The 23,202-nt window shown below is 36.7% G+C and overlaps 1 protein-coding gene across 3 annotated transcripts; it reads left to right on the top strand.

The window, feature by feature from the left end:
* Positions 1-9,737: 9,737 nt before the first annotated feature.
* On the top strand, positions 9,738-22,945 carry LOC122661577. 3 transcript variants are annotated; one of them, XM_043857015.1, is made up of 7 exons: positions 9,738-9,987; positions 10,379-11,215; positions 12,472-12,839; positions 18,248-18,459; positions 21,732-21,988; positions 22,097-22,275; positions 22,356-22,945. In XM_043857015.1, exons 1-7 carry the CDS (start codon positions 9,738-9,740, stop codon positions 22,437-22,439), a joined length of 2,187 nt encoding a protein of 728 aa, XP_043712950.1. In that variant the 3' UTR covers positions 22,440-22,945. The 3 variants fall into 3 exon arrangements, with proteins under 3 accessions (XP_043712950.1, XP_043712949.1, XP_043712948.1); XM_043857014.1 differs by having other exon boundaries at positions 10,379-11,227; positions 12,484-12,839; XM_043857013.1 differs by having other exon boundaries at positions 10,379-11,251; positions 12,484-12,839.
* Positions 22,946-23,202: the final 257 nt, after the last annotated feature.

The raw sequence follows: 23,202 nt of genomic DNA, 5'->3' as shown, positions 1-23,202 counted from the left end.
ACGATTCGGTCTCCTCCAAACCATGGAGGCACTGGGCAGAAACAATTGAGTTCAAGCAGATGTTTTCTTGTTCCTCTAGCGCGTAGGACTATTCTAAACTGTCAGTAGAACTGTAGAAGACGAAAGGGGACCAAATGATTCACCCAGGGAACTCTTATGATGTCTGACAATGATAACACCTTGTGGTGGTCTCAGAAGTTAGAAATACCTTTTACCCAAATAATAAGTTAGAAATACCCAGTTAGGGTTCCCACTTCCTCTTATGCCTAGACAAAGGGTTGTCAATTCGTTGGACCGGTTCGGTTTTGGGATGGTGTTAGATCAAATCAAAATCAATCTCTCAAATCTAAAAATTCAGTTTTGGTTTGGTATTCCCCCCCCCTCGGGTTAGTTCAACAGGTTCTTAGCAAACTGTTATTGTTTCGGTTTTGATTTTTTATAGATGTACACTAAAAATACTGAAAATCATGATTTTTTCTCTTTTTTTCAAATTTTTTTTTTATCAATAAAGGTTCGGTTTAGACACAACCGATCATTTTGGTTGATCCAACCGGCTCGGGTTGGAAATTAACACCCCTATGCCTGGTGGTGTTGATATACTTGAATAAGGCTCACATATATTAGCACATGTGGTAGGCCGCAATCATGTGGAGCGACTCATGCCCAAACCCATCGGGCTATACCCGCATGGCATCTGACCAACCTATATCAGGAAACCCAATCCCATGGGGATAAGATTCCCCCAAAATAAGGCAATAAATGTATCATAATCCAGCTATACAGCCGCAAGTGAGTATTCGTATAATCCTGCAAGGAAACAAGATTTCCCACCAATCAACAATATAAAAACCCCCCTTCAATGGTGGACTCTGTAGCTAGCACACTCCTAATATGACTCTTACCATGATACACTCAACATGGACTGCAAGATGTACCATCTCTTAATAGCGCTCAACCTAAGCCTAATCTGGCCTATAAATTGGAGGCTCAAGGGTCAGGTAAGGGGATCTATCTCAAATTTCCCTGAATTAAATGCTGCTAAAGAGACTTGACTTAAGCATCGAAGAGTTCCTCGCAGAAGAAGATCAGCTCTCCCTTGCTCACTTGTTCCTCTTTACAGATTTCACCTTAGAGGACCCATCCGACGGTTTCTTAACGCAATGGGTCACAGGTGTTAATTGTTAACAACAGAATGCATCGGTGATCACTTTACCTAAACCTTGTCATATAACTTATCTTCTTTTTTTCAAGTGATCTTCGTCTTTGATCAAAATAAAACCTTAATCCTGAAATTTTCCGAAGTGAAATCATTACAAAACATAATGTCACGAGAATATGAATGTAGGAGTTTTATGATAGCCAATAAATTGTTTAAAAAGAATTTTGATTTTTCTTTGCACAGATTCCTTTATGTCCTCACATAATAAATATTGGAACCCATATTGACATTTCTCTCTCTTATTCTGACCATGTGGGTCCTATGTAGACCCACAAGGTTGATACCATTTTCTAACCCTCCTCATTGGTTGTAGTGTGCATATTCTTTCTTGCCCTGCCTTTGTAGTTGTAGGAAACGCTCTCCTTTTTTGGTTTTTTAAAAAATCCATCTAGATCAGCTAATTCTGATTCAGATCAAATCGAAATCAGCAAGAATCAGTCCAGAACCAGTGAAAATGGCCCCTGAACCCTGGTTTAATACAAGATCGATTTGATCCAAATCAACTGGAATCAAGATCAGCCGTAGCTTATTCCAATCTGATTCAATCCAAATCAACCGGAATCGAGATCCGCCGTAGCTGATTCCAATCTGAATTTTCAAACTCTGAATCCATTTGCACATGGGCATTATAGATTTATAATGTGTTATGATCAAATATATCATTAGAATCATATATGTGCACATAAAGACAAGCACAATAGGGCTTATCATTATTTAACATCGTTTGGCATGCCATGCTTAGGGATATAAGAAACTTTCCTTGGATCAATTTTTATTAATTATCTCTTTACCAAAAAAAAATTTCTATTAATTATCTTATAATCAAAGTATCCATCATCATGTTCACGTGTGTGAAATAATACTTATATTAATTAACTCCACTTAACCCTAATACAAGCATCTTGTCTTCTTGATGTGTGAATAGTAGATAACTTAAATTACACTTAAACTTGTTTACCATTTAAAGAAACAAAAAAAAAATACAAAGACTTGTGCAGATTCCTGACATGTTTCTTGGCCACTCTCATAGTTTCTTCGCAATTATTTAAGGGGAAGGGGATTTACCAAAAAAAAATTAAGAGAAAGGGACAACATAAGTGGTATGTGACTTTTTCACATAGCAGCTTTGTTGGTTCTCAAATTTTAATCTCAAGTAGATTTTTTTGGTAAATAATTATAAGGGAAACAGTTTTCTGTACGGGAGTGTGGCCTACGTCAGCACTCCCATATGTCTATCTCTCTCCTCCTTAAAACAAGGGGCAGAGGTGTCTTTTCACATGGGGAGGAGAGAGATAGACTCATGGGAGTGCTGGCGTTGGCCACACTCCCGGACAGAGAACTTTTTCCCATAATTATAAGTAGGTTTACCAACAGTTATTTGTATATAAAGTTTGAGAAATGATTTCCCACACTGTCAACGTGGAAAGAAATTTGCATGCTACCATCAATTAGTGGTTTAAAAAAAATATTAATCTATCTAGATCCCACATTTTCAAAATAGATAAAAAAATTTAAAATAAAATCATGTATGAGACCCTCATTTTTTATGAGAGGGCATGGGAGAATTCGCACATGAACAATGTGCAGTGTGCAGAACTTTTCCCTATAAAGTTTCAATGCAAATGAACTTTTAGTTAGGGATGTCAATCGGTTAGTTTGGTCCAGTTTTTGTTGGATTAAACCAGATTCGAAGTAGTAATGGGCTAAAATGAAACCAAACCTTTAAGCCGAAGTTTGGTTCAATTTTTATCGGTTTGGCTTAATAGGTTCTTATCAGGCTATTATTGGGTGTTACCTGTTCGAATTTGGTTTTTCATATATATTTATGATCCTATATGGGTTTATTTTTCCTTCACCCATGATGGAGGAAAACTTTCTCCTAATGATAAAGCTACTTTCAACTAATTTTGAAAACCCTTTTAAAATGTTCTAAATACACGTATAGAGATGCCATTTAGACATTAATCTTCTTACAAAAAGGACTCTCTTTGGTGAGAAGTGGGCTTTGGGCTGAAGTGGTCTTTCACATTGAGGGCTTAATTTCTTTTGCAAGAGGACTAATTAAGTTCAATGAGAGGTGACATTAGAGCTGTGGTAACCTTTGGGTTGTGACACCCTCTGTGGTGAGGAGTGAGGACTTGCTCTCTGGTGAGATGAATATATGGTATGAAGCAGCTTTTAAGTTGAGGAACCCTTTGCAAGGCAATGAAAATTCACTATGGTACCAGAGACAAGTCCTCCATAATAAATGGAGCTGTGTTGAGTAGTTAAACTCCTTAAGATTATTAATACTTTTAGACCTCTAAGCTCTCCAATGGTGGGAAAGAGGGAAAGAGGGAAAGAGATGAACCAAGAGAGAGGGACAAGGAAAGTCATTTTTTGTTAACCGATTGGTATTTTCATGGATAAATAGATTATCACTTTACCAAGTGACAAGAAGGGTAATCTAGGTATTTAAAAACATGAGGGTAGAAGGAGATGTAAAAGTTTAAAAGCAGGGTAGTATCAGAAAAGAAGTTTAAGGTAGGATAATTTTAGTAAATATAGGCTACGTATAGGGTAGTCATAGTAATTGTCCCTTGAAAGAATTAAGTGCTTTCAACCTTGTATATATAATGGGGCTATTTCTTGCTTTAGTCCTATAAAGATTCATGTTAATAATGTTGGTCCTCCATTTCATTTGGAAAAAAAAAAAGTCAGATTAGGAATGAAAAATTGAAGACCATATGCCCTATCTTAGATTGCATATTTTAGTATTTTCTCTCTAAAATGCAAAGTTTCATAGTTATTTGAATAGACTAAGAGTCTAGAAGCCATTTTGCTTAATTGGGTAATTTACCTTTCATCAAATTATAATACAATTAAACCTCTCATGAAGTACCATGACATGGACATTGGCTTTATTGGTTTATAAGATCAAAATAGATAAAGATATATTTGGTTGGAGAAAGTTTTCCTTCACCCATGGTGAAGAAAAAACCCTGGAAATCTACGGTTATTATTACTCCCCCTTATTTGTTGGAGGTCCAAACACAATGATAACAATCGGTGAAGGAATTTCTTCTTCATTGTGGCTTGAACACAATCGGTCATATTTGGTTCGTACTTTGTTTTTTTATTGGCTATTATTTCCTGTTTAATTGGTGGGATGGTAAGCACACTGCATATGTCATAACTCTTTATTTTAAATATATATTGTTTTTTTTTAAGTGTATATACATTATTTAAAGTGGATGGATCATTTTTTTTATTGTATTATATAATTGTTAGACCCGTGAAACAAAATGGTTGTCTACAATTTCTGAATTTCATACAAGCCATGTTTGTTTTATAATCTAAGTCCCTATTCAATTCCTTACTTGTCTTTGCTCTTTCCCTTGTTGCATATTTTTTAAAATGCAATTTAAGATTGAACAATTGTTCGGTTCTCAATTCTAGTTTGACTAAGATTCTAATTCAATGCTACTTAATTATAATTTAATTAAAAAGAAATAGATATTTGTTGGCATCATAGTTGGAAACCAAGGTTTGATTTAGGCGAGTAACCCAAAGTTGAGAAAAAAAAACATGAAACCTAGTCAGGAGTCATGAAATTACCCATATTTAAGAAATGATCGGACCAGACCCAAGTTAATTTGAGTTTTTAGTGACTCGATGTTTTTTCCCGAATCATATGAAACTCATCAAATCCGGGTTTTTTTATTGGGCTATATACTATATTCATACACCAGAAGTTTGGTCTACAACTATATAAAACCTTAGAATTTTTGTTTGTTGTCTTCATACTTCAATATTAGCCCATTAATTCTCACATGCGTAGCTTTAGTCCCTCCTCACTTGAAGAAGGATAAGCATGGAGATATTAAAAAAATAAGAAAAGTAAGTCGTCTTAACCAGGTTTGACTTGTCCAATTTATCAACTTATTAAATTGAAATTGTTTCGATTGCATCAATCTAGAAGAATAAGAAATCCATTTGATAACTCAATTTCTGAGAATAAATTCTCTACATTTTTTTTGGGAGAGGATGGTGGTGGCGGTGGCGGGGCCGGGGCCGAGAAGGGGTGGTGGCGGCGACAATGGTGGTGGTGGGGCTGGGAAGAGGGTGGTGGCGATTGTATTGTCGATGGTGGTGGTGGCAATGGCGATGGTAGTGGTGGTGGCAATGGTGGAGGGGAGGTGGTGGTGGCATGGTGGTGGGGAGACCATCAAGAGAAGAAGGGTTATTTTTAACATGAAATTATTGTTTTACCATCAAATTAACAATGTACTCATTAAAAACCAAGAGTGGAATCAATTTCAATTTAAAAATTGAAACAACTTTATAACTATTTTAGAATTTCTATTCCATTTTATTTCTATTTCATAAAAATGAGGTGTAAAGATCAAACCAAACAATTTCTGAAAAAAAAAAAAAAAAAAACCCCATGAAATTAAAATAGAAATTGTACCAAATCAGACTTAAGTCAAGAAGCCATTCTGCTTACTTATATATTTTACAGTTTTACCCTTCCACCAAAATGTAACACTATTAAACCTCCCACAAGGTACTATAAATCTATGATATGGACATTGACTTTATTAGTTTATTAGCTCAAAATAGATAAGAATATAATTAGTTCTTACACTTTTTTTTTTTTATTAGGGGAGAAGGGCGGTGGAAGAGGGAGTATAAGGCTCTTTTTTTTTTTTTTGGTAGAAAGAGTATAAGGCTCTTACTCCTACATTGAATGCAATACTTCTTTAATTAGTTAGATAGTAAGCACTTTGATATGTCATAGTCTCTTTTAAGCATGTTAGATTTTTAAAGCTTGTATACATTAAGGGCAAAAGATCCATACGTCGTCGTCTGTGTGTGGATTCTTTACACATCAAGAAACAAAAGGAGCGGGGCCTGCTCTCTCTCTCTCTCTTCTAGCTCAAAACCCCCTATTTTATAATTTGCGATCTTGTTCTTTCAGTCACTCAATTTAGTATTCAAACGTCGGAGGGAACCCTCTTCCATACATTATTTAAAGTTAATGAAACATTCCTTAATTATATTATTATTGTTAATGACTTAAAATGGTTGTCTTTCACTGAAAAGAGAAGCAAAATGATTATCTACACATTCATCTGAGTCGTGTTTATCTTATACATGTCTAAGCCTCTCTGTTAATTAAGTCTCCTAGCCAATTTGAATTCTGTATCTTTTACCCTTTCCTTTCTTATATAGTTTATGCATTTTGATATAGAATAGTTGTTCCATGCCCAATTTAGATCTCACAATGAGTTTAATTAAGTTCTATTTAGTGATAATTGATTCAGGAAAAAAAATGAACAAAATGTTGGCTGATGTGGTCTATCTTGCCAAATCAACATAAGAAATCAAAAAACATTGCAATAACGGGTTCTAATAATCCATTCTCAAGCCATCCTATTCTGATTTTGAGAGGTAAGCTTGCAGAGGTCAGAAACATATTCAAAACCTATCCATCGGACGTCAGCAATAAAGGTTGCATAGCATGGCTGGACTATTGGATTCTAATGGGAGGTAATCTCCTTAGGTTTTTTAAGTACAAAATTGATATACGTGTGCATTCAGATTTTGTGAATATGTTACCCACGTCAATATTTGTTTCTTATGTTGATTTTTAATTAAATTACGTGTCAAAACAACTCTTTTGGAAATCTTCGTTAATACAATCAACTGTACTTATGGTTTAAATATTGTTTTTAATTAAAAGAAAAAGACTTGTAAAGAGACATGTCATAAAAATTGACTTTAAACAAAAAAACAAAAAAAAGAGAAGTAAGCGAAGTGATAGTCAAAATTGATGTACGATTGATCCATTCGCTTAGAAATTATCTAATGACATAAAAAGAATGGGAGAAAGGTTTTGGTTTGATGGTCCAATAAGGAATCTATGGTTGATGCCCAATTTCGCCATGTGACAAGTCATATTGAGTTGAAATTTTTGATTGTGGTTCTTGCTTTAACTGACTATAAGTTCACTTAGTTCAAATCAATCCATTTGATTTAAAATGAAACTATTGCCTGGTCATGTGTTGCAAACATGATTTTAAATCTTGGTATCGTAACAACGTATTGATAGGGCCTAATACCAATATTTAGTCGATATGGATCAATCAATACAATTAAAATAGTAATTTACTCTTCTCAAGGGTAGTTTAGGATTTTTAAAAAATTTAACTAGTTGACTTCATTAGTTAACTAACGGTACGTAGGGTCTAATTTGAGTATAGGGCTCTAATGCAGGGGGTGATCTGAGTATTTTCAAATTTCAGGGGGTGATCTGAGTTTCGACCCATTTTCAGGGGGTGTTTCATAAATTTCCCTTTTAAAAAATCCATCTAGACCAGCTAATTCTGATTCATATCAAATCGAAATCAGCTAGAATCAGTCCAGAACCAGTGAAAATGGCCTCTGAACCCTGGTTTGATACAAGATCGATTTGATCCAAATCAACTGGAATCAAGATCAGCCGTAGCTCATTCCAATCTGGTTCAATCCAAATCAACCGGAATCGAGATCCGCCGTAGCTGATTCCAATCTGATTTTTCAAACTCTGAATCCATTTGCACATGGGCATTATAGATTTATAATGTGTTATGATCAAATATATCATTAGAATCATATATGTGCACATAAAGACAAGCACAATAGGGCTTATCATTATTTAACATCGTTTGGCATGCCATGCTTAGGGATATAAGAAACTTTCCTAGGATCAATTTTTTTTAATTATCTCTTTACCAAAAAAAAATTTCTATTAATTATCTTATAATCGAAGTATCCATCATCATGTTCACGTGTGTGAAATAATACTTATATTAATTAACTCCACTTAACCCTAATACAAGCATCTTGTCTTCTTGATGTGTGAATAGTAGATAACTTAAATTACACTTAAACTTGTTTACCATTTAAAGAAACAAAATAAATAAATAAATAAATAAAAAACACTTGTGCAGATTCCTGACATGTTTCTTGGCCACTCTCATAGTTTCTTCGCAATTAAGTAAGGGGAAGGGGATTTACCAAAAAAAAAATTTAAGGGGAAGGGACAACATAAGTGGGGTATGACGAGTCGTTATCGTCTACGGTTCCTGACCCGTGCGGTTCCCTAGTTCCTCTCTCAAGAGGGGGGTGGGACCCAAGGGAATCACTCGCGATCGGGAACCGTACCGAAAAAAATTCGGGTATGACTGTCACACATAGCAACTTTGTTGGTTCTCAAATTTTAATTTCAAGTAGATTTTTTTTTTTTGGTTAAATAATCGCAAATAGGTTTACCAACAGTTATTCGTTTGAGAAATGATTTCCCTGCACTTTATCACTTTGTGGAAAGAAATCTGCATGCTACCATCAATTAGTAGTTAAAAAAAATATTAATTTATATACATCCCACATTTTCAAAATAGATAAAAAATTTAATGGGACCCTCACTTTTTATGAGAGGGCAAAACTTTTTTTTTTTTTTAATAAAAAAATATTTTTAATCTCGAATTGGTCAATTAAAGCCTATCCATACCGATATTGGTATCAATATGAGTGTTAGCAATGATCGTCCGATACTATGTTTTATATTAATTAGTGTAAATACTGCAACAACTCCATGTCAGAGTGTATAAAGGTCAATGGAGTAGGGTTACTATTGTCAATTCAAATAACACAAACACAGATGACACTGTTTGGTTGCAAGGGAAATTAAAGAGAAGAAAAGTAAATTTTCAAATCTAAAAGAAAATTTTTTTAATTTATTACCCGACATGATTATATTATTAACTCCAAGTCTAAATCCTTTGGATTTGATAAGTAAATTTAAAATTCTATCAAAAAAGATAAGTAAATTTAAAATTAAGCATCATTACTAAATATAGTAAGAAATTTAAATAGTTTAAGTTTCCTTTTGATGTATAAAAAATTTGTATTTCCTTTCCCTGGCTTTAATTTGTCTTGCAACCAAACGGGGCGAATGGATTTAATGAATTAAATAATAATATAATATAGTGATCCTCTTGCTTAAATTACAAGAATAAAAACCACCTAATTCTATTGGCAGGCACGTCACGTGTAGGATTCTGAATCGGATCAACTTGACCAACCGGTCTAGCAAACCCCGTTCCGGTAACCACCTGTCTTTGAAATAAAATTAAGTAAAGTATAAAGGAAAAAACGGTAATTATAAAAAGAGAACGGAATTTCCAAATAAAGCAAGGGCTTTCTTGCAATTACGAAATTTCCTTATAAATCTTCTCTGTTTAAGTCCCCGGCAATTTATCGCCGATCACACAGTCACTTACAGCTTGCAAGCCTCAGCTTTTTTAGTTTCCTCTCTCTCATCTCTACTGTTTTAATCTCTTTCTCGTAAGAATCGAAACATCTGATCTTCTTCAATGGCGAAGGCAAAACCCTAGAAATCTGTTACCAAAGAGAGCATCAATAGAAAGGAAAGCTTGAAAACTAATAACGAACGGTTCAATCGAAGTTTTTGATTTGTTAGAACAATGTTGGAATGGCTCAGTATAGGCAAGCAGGTACGGAGAGATTCGGAGTGCGAAGCCATGATTTCCACCACGGAAATGGAAGCGCAGCTTCTGATCAGTTCGGTATTGGCATTCGAGGAACGCATAAGCAGGGGCGAGCGAGGAGATCCGGTCGGCCTGATAAGGGGCGAAGGATCTCTGTTGGTGCTTTAGTTGTGATTCTCTGTCTTGTTCTCGTCGTCACTGGTCTCGCTTACTGTTACCTGTCTAGAGATAAAGGTCGATCTTTTCCTCTCAGTTTTTTTATAGTTCCATTGATTTAAGAAACACTGAATGCCTCAATGGTCTGTTCATAAATCTTAAAGTTCTTGTGGAATGTTTGAGAGGTTCAACTGTTACATGGCGGTTTTGTTTTAGATCCGATGTTGAACATGAACGAATGAAATTTAATTTGTTTGTTTTCTCAATAACTAGAGAAAACATATCAAAACGCAAAGAATTCGGCATGATAAGACTCGATGTGTCATATGTATTCGTATAGTTTTCTCTAAGCAATTGATTTTATTTTTTATTTATTTTTTGCTTCCTGTTAATTCGTTGCGTTCAATGTATATCTTGAATGGCTCTCAGCCTTTAACTTTACTCACTGATAAAAATATGGGGTATCCAGAATTAAACAGGTTTCATGGTCAGGATGATAAGAATGACTTGGATTTTCTTGCGAATGTATCTAGTACAAGGAGCTCTAAAGTGCTCGATTTTGGTCAGGGCTCTGTGTCACATGGTAGGGACTCCCGGTACTGGGACCGGGATGACAGGAGAAGAGATGATGAATACAATGAGGATGATATAGAGATTAATAAAGTTGGTCTTGGTGATAACAATGGGTCTATGAAAAAAGACCGTGCTAGGGTGGAAGAGAGGAGTGGTGAGAAACAATTGTCTCGCGATGGTGTGAAGAAGTTGAATGGAAAGCAAATACTGGATCATGGAAGTGGTGGGTTGTATAATGAAGCTGGGCGTGATGAGCTGAAACAATATGAAGAAGAGTTTGAGGCATCTTTGAAGAACATTGGGCAATCAGGGCAGGAGAATAGAAAACAAAATGAGCTATCTGATGGTGCAGATTCAGGGCTACAGGATGAGGATGTTGACCCTGATGATGAGTATGATGATGGCATTGATTCTCATGATGCTCGTATGGAAGATTATAATGATGCAAGACATGATGGTGAAGGTCAATCTGATATGGTGAGAAACCATGATGATGATACCAAAGAGTCTTCTGATGCCCTTGATGCTGGAATCAAGCACCGTCGTTATGCTAGACAAGCTAATGATTCTGAAGAATCTTTTAATAATTCATCTGAGGAAGACTCTCTCTTGATTTCTCAAATTGCTAATAAGGGTAAAAAAATTTCCAGACACACGAGTGTCACCAATGCCGAATCTAATAGAAGGTCAAGTTCTGGGAAAAAATCAGATTCAAAGAGAAGAGCAAAGCACCGCAAAATTTCCGGTAATTTTCATCGTTCTACAAATGGTAGGTTTTTACTTGCTCTTCAATATATATGATATTATGATTGTATACTTCTACTGATTTCTTATACCACCTTTAAATTTTTACGATAAGCATCAGTAAAAGAGATGTAAAGCGATTCCCATTTATGATAAACTTACTTGGAGAACTAATAATGTACCAGCAGTTGATTATCACTTTCTTAGTGGCATTTTCTTGTTTGCATTTCTTTGTGTGTCTGTAGCACTGTTTTAGAGCGACATCCAGGACATCCAGCAATGTACCAACAGTTGATTAGCACTGTTAACTCTCATTAACCTAGTGAGGTGAAGATTGTGAACTTTCATGTTTATTTTATGTTAAGCTTTTTTGTTTTTTTGAACAGTTCACTTTTTTTTTTCTCTTGAATAAGCAAATGATAGCACCCTATTTGAGAAATTCAAAAATTTAAAACTCTTGTTATAAAGTATGAATCTTCCTGGGATTGACTAAATGTTTTCACCTTCATAGTGTACCTAAATGTCAGTGCTTCAGACATGTACAATTTGGAAGCCCCTTGTTAAAAATATAAATCTATGCTATAATTTTAATGATGCAATGGCGTTATCGTGGCTGGACCAACATGACCTGATCTGGAGAATGTATGAGACTGCTTAAAAAACATTATGAACTGCTTAAAAAACATTATGGACTACATAAAAGTATGAGACTGCTTAAAAAACATCATGTACTACCTTTGAGCTGTGATCTCCTGAAGGTATGGTGTTTCATGTATACTATTAGAATGATGCTAATTGACTATGTTCAGTAAGATTGTTTTGCATCTTATTTTACTATTTGGTAGGTAATCTTGTTTAAATTAGTCCAGCCGTTCTACAAAGTTACTCACTTCCTTTTCTTTGAGTACTCTTACTCTTCCCCTCCCCCCCCCCCTTTCTTTTGTACAATTTCGTTGTGCATATGCATGCATGTGTCTGTTTTGTGCGTGCATGTGCATGACGAAAGCTTGGCATATTCTGGTTGTATGAATCTTTGTTTTTAGATACACAATTTGCTTACATGTTTGTACAAGTGATACTCTTGAATGTAAAATTATCAGTGCTTGTCCAATATGCTAATGCATTTGAAGGATACTGGTACTCTAAGGTCTTTGGTTTTATCATCGTACATATGTTTTTTGTTTTGAATAAGTAAAGGTTTTTCCTATTCTATTGTCATTAGTTTGCCTGAACTTTGTCATTTCTATATTTCTTCAGGTTCTTCTTGTGAGATGAAGTTCTTGAACTCTACCGCAAAGCTAGTAGAGCCTTTAGAAAGTCACAAATTTTCAAGATTCTCCTTGCAATATACAGAAGTAGAAGAGAGGCCTAGTGGACTAGAGCACTGGAAGCCCAGATTTTCTGGGTATCAGAGTCTCCAAGAAAGGGAAGAATCATTTATTGCACATGATCAAAAAATAAATTGTGGATTTATTAAAGGTCCTAAAGGATATCCAAGTACAGGATTTGATTTGGCGGAAGATGATGCAAGATTTATGAGTAGTTGCCACATTGCTGTGTCCTCTTGCATCTTTGGCAACTCAGATAACTTGAGAACACCTACTGGTAAAACGGTATGTCAATAAGTATCTTTAATTACTTTCTCATGTCTTAGATATAAACTATGTAGAGAAATCAAACTTAATTAGCAGACTCACAATAACAACCCTGCATATTGTTCATTTTCTGCTAGCACTTGCTAAGATGATGGGAATGCGTTAGTAATGCAGTAGCAATATCATGGTTGGACCAGCATGACCTGATATAGAAACCTAGAATGAAATAAACTGACTCCAAAATTGGCTTTTGGTCCAAAGGGGTTGTAGGAGATAATATTTTACTCTTTTACTTTATTATGTTTTATTTTGGGATTAGCTACATAGGAGATTAGATTGAGTTTTTAGTTTTCTAGCTTGTTCTAGTTTTCTAGTTGAGTAGGAATTCTTCTTCTATATGCATGTAACCCTACGAGGAGATTAGAGATTGAATTTGAATAAATTTTAGTTGAGTTACAGTACCGTGACTGGTTGGAGCCAAAGCTGTCCGTGCGATCTTCTTTTCTCATCCCCATCGATTAATTCCTTCCTCCCCTATCAGGTGAGTCCCTCTTAGTTCTTCTCTGTTCCTTTCCTTATTCTTCCCCATTATTCTTTCGTGTTGCCTTCCTCCCTACTTCTTTCCTACTGGTTCTACCCTGTTCAACGTCATCTTTGGTTAAACCACTGGAGAACTCGATCTCTCCTGTGGCTTATCCTTTCATCGTCAAACTTGGGAATCATGGTCGCTACCTCTGGGCAGCCTTACCTGCAAAACCCTAGGCCCAAACCTTGCTGGAACTGTGAGAATCAAATCAAAACTCAGAGCCGAGTCTCCTTGTACCACTGAACTTGAGTTGCAGAGATTTCCTTTGACTTTCTGATCTTTGTTTGGGGTGTTTCTCAGTTGGAACGAACTGATGCAGATACACTACCTTGGACCGACCCAAACCCAGTTGGGTATCCAGAAGAAGATGAACCAGGTCCTGTTAGAGTTTTTGGATCTCCCAGGATTTTAGGAATTTATGGTATTTGGGGAAATAATGTCTTTTAGTTTATTTTAGAAGTTAGCTATGTAGGACATTTGTTTTCCCAATTGTTCTTTGTTTCCTTATTTGAATTAGTTTCCTAGTTAGAGAGTTAGTCTTATTTTTAGAAGTCTTTTATTTCTCTTTATATATGATGTAATTCCCCATCATTTGAGACAGATTTGAAGAATGCATGGAGTAGGTGGTTTGAGTGGCCTGAGGGCTGTGTGTGTATGCACTCTTCTCCCCCCCCTCCTTATGCGATTTCTTCTCTCTTCCCCCTGCAACTCTGATTCTTCTCAGGTTTCCCCTCTTCTCCTGACCGGCCCTTCACCAATTTGGTATTAGAGCCGAAGGATCCATCTCCTTCTTCCCCATCAACCTCTCTCACTCCCTTTCCTATTCCCAGTGTTGCAACCTCACTGCAGCCCTTCACCTCCCCATCTCTTCCTCGCTATAACAGCGAATAAAAAAAAAAAAAAAACTCCCGACTCTCCTGCCCTATTTCCCCCATACTGTGAAATCCTAACCCATCTCCCTCCCTTCCCGCTACCCCTCTACTCTGTTTTCTGCAGATAATCCCTTTAGGGTTCTGCTAAAAAAAAACGATTCTGTTGAACACAGAAATCAAATCAAAACCCTTACCCCATCTCATCCCTTTTCCCCAGCAACTCCCGCTGATATCTTACCCCAGCCTATCTTTCGATTCCAGCTTTTCTCCCCACAGCAGTTCCGTTCAAAAATAAATAAATAAATAATACACGTTCAATTCAAGCGACAACCTCCCACAACCCTTTCTTTATTTTCCCCTTCCTCAATCAAACATCCCTCTCGCCCAAGATTCCACCAGCACCAACCAAAAAAAAAAGTGACAAAGAGAAGAGAAAGCGAATAGAGAGCCAGAGCCAGAGCACAGAAACAAGAAAGAAAGAAAAAAGAAAAAAAAAACAAGAGCGAACAACAAATTGCATACCTGGGTCCAGGGCTTCGCGAACACCAAGTCAAACTCCCCAACCACTGTCCAATTCGAAGACAACATCCTAATCAAACTCGCATTCAAACCCCATACCATCCACCATAGTGACGAGGCCTAGTCCGACTCGAACTCCATATCCGCGAGTCTTCCTCTGGTAGAAGATAAGTCCTCCTTTTTTTGTTCAATTGACTTAATACTCCTTTTCCCCCTTTCTTTTATTATCTTCCAATTCTACCCCCACTCCCGCCTTTTAAAACGTGACTGCTTTTCTAGGTTTTTTTTCTCTATATTGCCCATTCACCCCACTTATTCGTTTATTTCACTTACTCCCATATTGTCCCCCTACTTACTCATTTATTCCAATTAGTTCTTATTTCTTTTTTTCTTTCCAGAATTGCCTCCTCCCTTCTATTCTTATTCTACTTTGTCTTTCTTTTTATTAGTTTCCAAGTTTACCCCTCCCCACCCATTGTTACACCACACTTTCTTTTCTTCTCTTTAGTTTGCAATCCAATAAATTTCAATTCTGCTATTGTTATTATAAACCCACTACATCATGGAGGTTGATCGATATGGTTTACTCTTTTCGATTAGAGATGGTTTTCGTAAATTGCAAACAACACTTCTTGATTTGAAGACAGGTTGTCGGGAGCTTGCCAATAGTAATAGCACCTTCTATGATAAGTGTCAGGCATGATACAATCTTCAGAAGGCGGATCAGATATGGAAGATACTGTGGACAACGAAAGCGATGATCAAACTGAAGTATACAGTCCAATCAAGGTTGCAGTTGGGTTTTTTGGCCCTCGGGCTTGTACATTCTCCCCTCTTTCTTCGTAATTCATTTTTAATTCATCCAAAAAAAAAAAAGGGTTGCAGTTGAAGAATTGATCAATGGTCCAATTTCAGGTTTTGAATCTCATGATCAGTTCCCATCGAAGAGATGTCGTTTGCTAACAACCATTAGAAGATTGTGACAATTGATCATGAGATGTGTTGGATCATCGCTCCATCAAAACCGATGTTTGTGGATACCGATCAAGTAGATTGATTCTCTCATTTTACAAAACTCGTGGACGAGTTTTTCTCAACATCGGGGGAATTGATGCAGATGCAGTACCTTGGACCGACCTAAACCTAGTTGGGTATCCCGACGAAGATGAACGGGGTCCAGTTTGAGTTTTTGGATCTCCTAGGATTTTAGGAATCTATGTTATTTGGGGAAATAAATGTCTTTTGGTTTATTTTAGAAGTTAGCTACGTAGGATATTTGGTTTCCCAATTGGTCTTAGTTTCCTAGTTAGAGAGTTGGTCTTAATTTTAGGAGTCTTTTATTTCTCTTTATATATGATGTAATTCCCCATCGTTGAAGACAGTTTGAAGAATGAATTGAGTTTGTGGTTTGAGTAGTCTGAGGGCTGTGCGTATGCACTCTTCTCTCCCTCCCCCCCCCCCCCCTTCTTATGTGATTTCTTCTCTATTCCCTTGCAACTCTGATTCTTCTCAGGTTTCCCCTCTTCTCCTAACTGGCCCTTCACCACCAACACGTCATCAAGGTATTAACCTCCACTGAAAAGTTCTACAAAAGGAAGAAGATGAGTTTGGTTATTTACGATTACGGTTAAGTTTTATCCTTCGGGGTGGGCCCATAGCAACCCAGCAGTATGGTTTTGGAATCTGAGGTCGTATTAGTTAATCTGATTCTCCAGCGGCCATTTGCATCTCTTTACACCATTGACTAGGACATTTCACCCATGCTTCCTACTATAACTGTATGTGTTTTTGTTTATAACTTCCCAGTTACAGATTTTGACGTGACTAAGAATACACTTTCAGAATGAAGCTGTTTCACTATAAATATGCTGCTTCATAGGGTTACTGTATAATTCAACACATTTAAAACTATTTTATACAGGTAACTGTGTTAGTTTTAGAATGAAGAATTTTGGTTTGCCAGCTCGGATGGTGTCTCAAAATCATTTCAAAACCAAATCCTTCTACTGTCTTGTACTCTTTGTTACAACAGTGCACCCTGTTTCCTATAGTTATTTTAGGGGGAAAAAAACCTTATGCTTCTCTCATTTGGATTTTCTCCTTGAAACATTGCTATGAAACTCTTTTTCCACTTCCTCACCATATAAGGGTGGGAATGGGTTGGCTTTTCTAGGGGTCTCCTCTATTCTGATCCCAATCCTATCAGCCACCTCTCCCTTGTGTCAACATTCGAAGGTGATACTGAATTTACCAGGTACCTGGCAACCCTCCTTTTTGTGACTGGGATCCGGATCTAAAAATAAAATACCTTTGATGGATGATGGTGATGATGATAGTTGAAGATGAAGATAGATAGGTGGCAGTCTAGAGTCCCACTAGCTGCACACTTTATTCTCACCATCGGAGTCCACGCCGGTACACTTGATTCTCACAATAAGTTCTCAAAGAGAGGATATCAAAAAGTTCTTGATGCTGTAAAATTCGATGGGTACCTTTGAGAGCAACCAGGATTTGCATTATATAGAGGTGGAAGTCTTAGTACGGAACAGTAACATTAAAAATACTGTTAGAATTCCAAAACCCTTTTGGAATTCCCCATACATAGATTACAATTCCTAGACATGAAAAACTTTTCCCAAGACACTGAAATTGTTCCCAAGACATTGAAAACTGATAATGGGAAGATACTTAATGCTGCCTTGAAATAGGAAAAGGCACAAAAAGAATCTGCTAGAAGATGGAATCTGTTGGCCAGAATTTTGACTGCTGCAGGAGTCCACGATTTGGCTGGGAAGGGTTGGATCTGAACCAAGCCAGGCTAGGCAGTGGGTCTGGTCTTGGAATTGGGCTGGCCCCCCTTTCTAGAGTACTTCTTGGAGAAGTACTGATTAGGCCTTTTTGAGGGGCTGGCTACTGGATCAGATGGATGCTCTGCATCATCCTCTTGTTTTGTTCTTTTTTAAGTCTAACTATATATGTCTCTGGAAATGGTGGGCGGGAGTGAGCAAATAGTCCAGAGGGGAAAGAGGAAAATCCAGTATGGATGGGTGGGGTGGGAATTGAAGGGCCACAAAATTGAATAATTACAATCTAAAATTGAAATTCCCGCATGCATTTTTGTATCAATGTTGTGTGTGTATATATATATATATGACTTGGTTTTGGTTATTATTTGAATGTCATGACTGTGGATTACCAATAAATATGACTTCATCATGTTGACTAGCAAAACAGGATTGTGTTGAGTATGCATATGTGACTGGTTCATGACTCCAACCAAATACTTTTGAAGGATTATCTATTAAGTTTTAGAGGCTTACCGAATGAAGCTCCATGTGCCTTAAACTCATTGGATAATTCTCTCAACATGTTTTTACCATTTTAAAGTCATGCTAGTCTTCTATTCAAGGTTATGATTTTAAATTTTAACCATTTGCTTTTCTTTGCAGGTCACACGCTTATCAAGGAAAAATGTATGCTTTGTTATATTTATGGATGAAAATACATTGAAAACACTTTCCTCAGAGGGCCAACAGCCAGACAGAATGGGTTTTATTGGTTTATGGAAGGTTGTGGTGGTTAAGAATTTACCTTATACGGATATGCGGAGAGTTGGAAAAATACCAAAGTTTTTAACACACAGACTTTTTCCTTCTGCAAGGTATGAAAAAAGTAAGAAGTTGTTGGATGTATTGGTGCCTACTTTTGCAATAGAAAACAGATCATCTGTATGTCAACTTGCAAGCAAAGCTCTCTTGTTACTATCTTGTTTCTTTAGTTTCTATCATTCTTGTCAAGGTTCCTGTATTATTGTGTATACTTTTATTTTCCTACACTTTCATTAGGCATACTTCTGGTAAATGATCATCTCCAATCTTTTGGAACTTGTTCTTATGAATGCAGTGGGCCAAAACATTTTCAAATATGTAGCATGGTTATCAGATGTTCTTTGAAGTGTAATCTTCATCATTAAAGCATTATTTTGATTGTTGGCGATTGGATATAGGGATCCTTCATCTAGTTCACCCTCTAGGGGCAATTATGTATTTTTATTACCCAGATGCACCCATGTCCTTTCCCAACTTTTACCGAAATGATTAAGTGCCATTATCATTCTTCATCTTACTCTAGCTACTCGTTTCAGTTGACTTCTCTCATCACGTCATCTATTGGGCTATGCCAGCTCCAGGTTGACTTCTGCTTTTATACTTCACGGTGTTGCCACTTCCGAATCTCTCCATTCTCATTTCAGCTACGCATCTGATTTTTATGTGTAACCTGAGAATGTCAAGAACATGATGATAGTGACATCCAGCGTGAAGGAGTTGGTGATGAAAGCTGGGATTCTTGGTTAAGAAATGCTCTGTGAGTGCAAGAATTGATTGTGGGGCAAAAGAATATAATCTTCTCAAAATTTTTTTTGGGGGGGGGTGGGGTGGGGTGGGGTGGGGTTGTGAGGGGCAGTGAGGCAGAGTTGAGTTGGGAATAATACTGTATGCTCGTTTCAGCAGTTCAAGGTGCTGTCTGGTAGGTGGTTGATGCAGATTCATCACCGAAATAGGCTTGTTTTATTAGGAAAGTCTAGGGTTGGGTTGTATACATGTTGGTCCTTTGATCCCATGGGTTTTCTATGTAATAGGTCACTTTTATGGACCTAAAGTATGATAATAGGGTTGCATATGGGATTAGTTGTTTTAGTTACATAGTTTTATTTTCCTGTATTTGTTCATAAATTGAACCGGTACAACCAATGGTTCAATTTAAGTGATTTTAGTAATTTTCTTTTAAGTGTTTAGTGGAGCTTTGATTAGAACTCTGTTTTGAGTCTATTGCAGTTTCCTACTTTCCTAGTCAGTTTAAGTTACCTAATAGGTTAAGGATTGGGTTAGGCCTTTCCTTTTTAGTGTAGGATTCTATTTTTGAGTCTTTTATATAAGGTTGTAAGGGGTGCAAGTATTGAACACGAATTTTGATAATGAAAAAGCTTTTTGCTGCTCTCTTCCAGTGAAGATTTGTCTTGTGTTTGATCAAGGCTGGTGGGATCGCTGTTTGATCCGATTGACACTTGGCGGTGGGAAGCCCGGGTGGTTCGTTGAAGGAATCGGTGTTTGACCCAATTGACACCTTGCAGTGGGAAACCTAGGTGGTTTGCTTTGGTTCTCTTTTGAAGCTCTCCATTGTTGTGCTACTTGAATTTTACTCTATGGTTGAGGTTGGCGGTAATTCTTCTACTAACAAAATCAATGATTTATTACCCGATCCCTAACCTACTATATTTGGATTCCCATTGTTCTCCTGGTTTTACCCTAAAACTGAGTCCCCTTTTGACAAAGAATTAGTAAAACCTAATACGTAACCTCAAACCCTAATAACCCTAATTCTAAATTAGCTATTTTTTCCCTGTTTTAACCCTAAACAGATTACCTTTTGGTAAAAGATCCAGGTTTGCTCCTAGTTTGACCATTCAAATCTAGGACTACATTAGTGGTAGTGGTTCTGGTGCTTGGTTCTGTTTGAGGATTACTTGGTTTAGGGTTTTGATGCTAGTGTTTTGTTAGCTTGTGTTTTTAGGCCTACATGATATGTACTGTTCTCTTTTTGGTTTTTATCTGCTCCTTTTGGTGAGGCTCTTGGGTAGTTTGTTCCCTTTGGATTTATATTTCCTTTTATGACTTGGATTTTTGATTAAGTTTTCTTTCTGCTAAAGAAAAAGATGAAAATCTTGAGTTCCCTACATGGCATGTGAATTTAATTTGATCTTCAGACACTATAATATTGTTGGTTACTAGCATGGCTAGCTTTAGAGTTTTTTTCATTCTTGTCTTTGTCTTTTGTCCAGTTGTCTATTGTGAGATAATGTCTAACATTCTCTTTCTCTCTATCCTTGACTAATTTCAGAGTTACAAAGAAAGTTGTTACTAATTTTGTTTTCCTGGCTTGATTATCTTGGGATAACTGTTGAGGGACAAGTAGTTTAACCATGTATGTTGTGGTTGGTAGTTACTATAATGTACTAGTTTGAATGTAAATCGTGGCCTCAAAGTATCGGGGCACACACACTGACATAGGAAAAAACATGACCCTTGATTTCTAAAATCGGTTTGTGGTATGTTTATATGATTGTTTCCCATCCAATAGGCTGATATTATTGTTTTCATCCGATAGGTCTGATAGGTTGATATTATTGTTTTCATCAGATAGGGTGATAAGGTTTTTCAATTTGTAATGTCCTATGAATTTATCATTAAAATGTTCATATAAAGGCAAAATGCTTATTGATGTATTGTCATCATTTTCCTGTAGAACTTTAATAGGAAAAGGTAGTACTCAAATCTTTGGGCATGCTACTTTATCTAGTTCTTGTGAAAAATCCAGAATCACCCTGCAGCCCTGGTGTGAGAATTTGACATTAATCTGCTGTCATGATTTCATCTAATTTGAAGAACCCATGTGGTTTGAATTGTTCAATGATGGTTGAAATATTAAAGGTGTAGGAGTCATTGTATGAAATCATCCTTATGTAAATGATTCAAGTAGAAACCAATTTGTTCCATTGAAAATTTTAAACAAAAGAATGGGTGATAACTGAATTCGCAAAACAATGGGCTAGAAACCTGTAGCTTAGTTGCCTATATATGGACCGAATGTGCTCAAATTTGTGCAACGGAAGAGAGAATGAAAACAACAAAGTAAATAGGGGAAATAGGAAGATGAAGAATGAACACCCTTCTAAGCATGGGATTTTATAACTAAGATGTATTTTCTAAGGAAAAGAATCCATATTGCTATATCGCTTCTCTTCCCCATTTATCTGTGTTTTGTTTTGTAAATTTTCTTAGATGCTCCAATTAGATTTAATTTCTTGCCAAAAATTTCCACTACAACCTCATCTGGTGCCTGATATCTCATATTTTTCACTTAATATCTTCTCAGGTATTCAATCTGGCTGGATAGCAAATTACGTCTCCAAAATGACCCTCTCCTTATTTTGGAGTACTTTCTGTGGCGGAAAGGTTATGAGTATGCAATTTCTAATCATTATGATCGGCATTGCTTGTGGGAAGAGGTGGCACAAAATAAGAAGCTTAACAAATATAACCATACCATCATTGATCAACAATTTACATTCTACCAGGCTGATGGGCTGAGAAGATTCAATGCCTCGGATCCCAACAGACTTTTACCAAGCTGTATGTATGCATTTGATAAAGAAATTATATAGAGAAATTACTGTGTAACTTGTTTTTACCTATTGTTGTCCCTCCTTACATGATTTGGTTGGTTGTTGCATTAACCAGATGTCCCTGAAGGGTCCTTTATTGTGAGAGCACACACGCCAATGTCAAATTTGTTCTCTTGTCTTTGGTTCAATGAGGTTGATCGATTTACTCCTCGTGATCAGCTGAGTTTTGCTTATACATACCTGAAGCTGAGAAGAACGAATCCTCGAAAACCATTCTATCTCAATATGTTCAAGGTGCAATGCCATTTCATGCTAACTGCGTACTGGTAGATGAACAAAATTATGTTGACTCTTCCCCTTTTCTTGTGTTGTAGGATTGTGAGAGACGAGCTATAGCGAAGCTATACCATCACAGATCAGAAGAGAAGCGGAACTTACCTTTGCAAGAGAGTGGGTAAAATGTGGGTTTCGTGGAGCTTCCGCACAGGGAAATTATTCTCTTTGGTATGTATATTATGCTTGGCGACACTTGCGTGCTGTGATAATGCCAGATTAAACCTGAGCCTGGGGAAGGGATAGCTTTTACAGGTCTGTTGCCCGTCATCATGGTCAGTGTTGTGCAGCTTGAGGAAAATTGAATGCAAAAATGCAGATTTAACGGTTCCGGGTCAGGTTCAAAATGCTGCAATCTTGTTTGATCTCTTATCTCAGGATATAAAAGAAATCTACAATTACCGCAGATTGTCAAGTGCATCTTCTCTCCATTTATTGCTTCTCTGGAGGCACAGAAACATCAGATTAGCCTGTACTATTATTTCTACATCTTCTACTTGGTGGTATGTTCTTCATTCGCACATTAATTGTCTCTTGGGGTTTTGCCTGCAATTCTATTAGCTGTTATCCATGAAATTTTGGTGGGGCATTTAAATTTGTATGATATTTTTGCAAATTGATCCTTCAAGCCTCAAATTTTTTGATCCTTCAAGCCTCAATTTTTTTTACTTATCCAAGTGAATGCCGTTTCTGCTATGACAAATTTCCACTCAATAGCCTAATGAGCACTGACAGTTAATTGGATGATGCTTGATGTCTGACGCTTTTTGCCACTTAAGTCATGCTTCCCTTTTTCTTTTTCTTTTTTGTTTTTTTTCCTTTCTATTTAGCTCCGAATGGGAAGTGAAAAATGTTAAACTTAAAAAGAAATCTTTTGTAGTTATTATC

Source organism: Telopea speciosissima, chromosome 5 (assembly GCF_018873765.1).
Source record: "Telopea speciosissima isolate NSW1024214 ecotype Mountain lineage chromosome 5, Tspe_v1, whole genome shotgun sequence".
In the NCBI taxonomy this organism is placed as follows: Eukaryota; Viridiplantae; Streptophyta; class Magnoliopsida; order Proteales; family Proteaceae; genus Telopea; species Telopea speciosissima.
The sequence above is the reverse complement of the archived record's forward strand: the minus strand, read 5'-3'. Positions and strand labels throughout refer to the sequence as shown.

Excerpts from the sequence above, each read along its gene's own strand:
- LOC122661577 (XM_043857013.1), top strand. The coding sequence starts at position 9,738 with ATGGCTCAGTATAGGCAAGCAGGTACGGAGAGATTCGGAGTGCGAAGC. Across the intron at positions 9,988-10,378 it reads TTACCTGTCTAGAGATAAAG|AATTAAACAGGTTTCATGGT; the intron begins GTCGATCTTTTC and ends TGGGGTATCCAG. Across the intron at positions 18,460-21,731 it reads AGACTTTTTCCTTCTGCAAG|GTATTCAATCTGGCTGGATA; the intron begins GTATGAAAAAAG and ends ATATCTTCTCAG.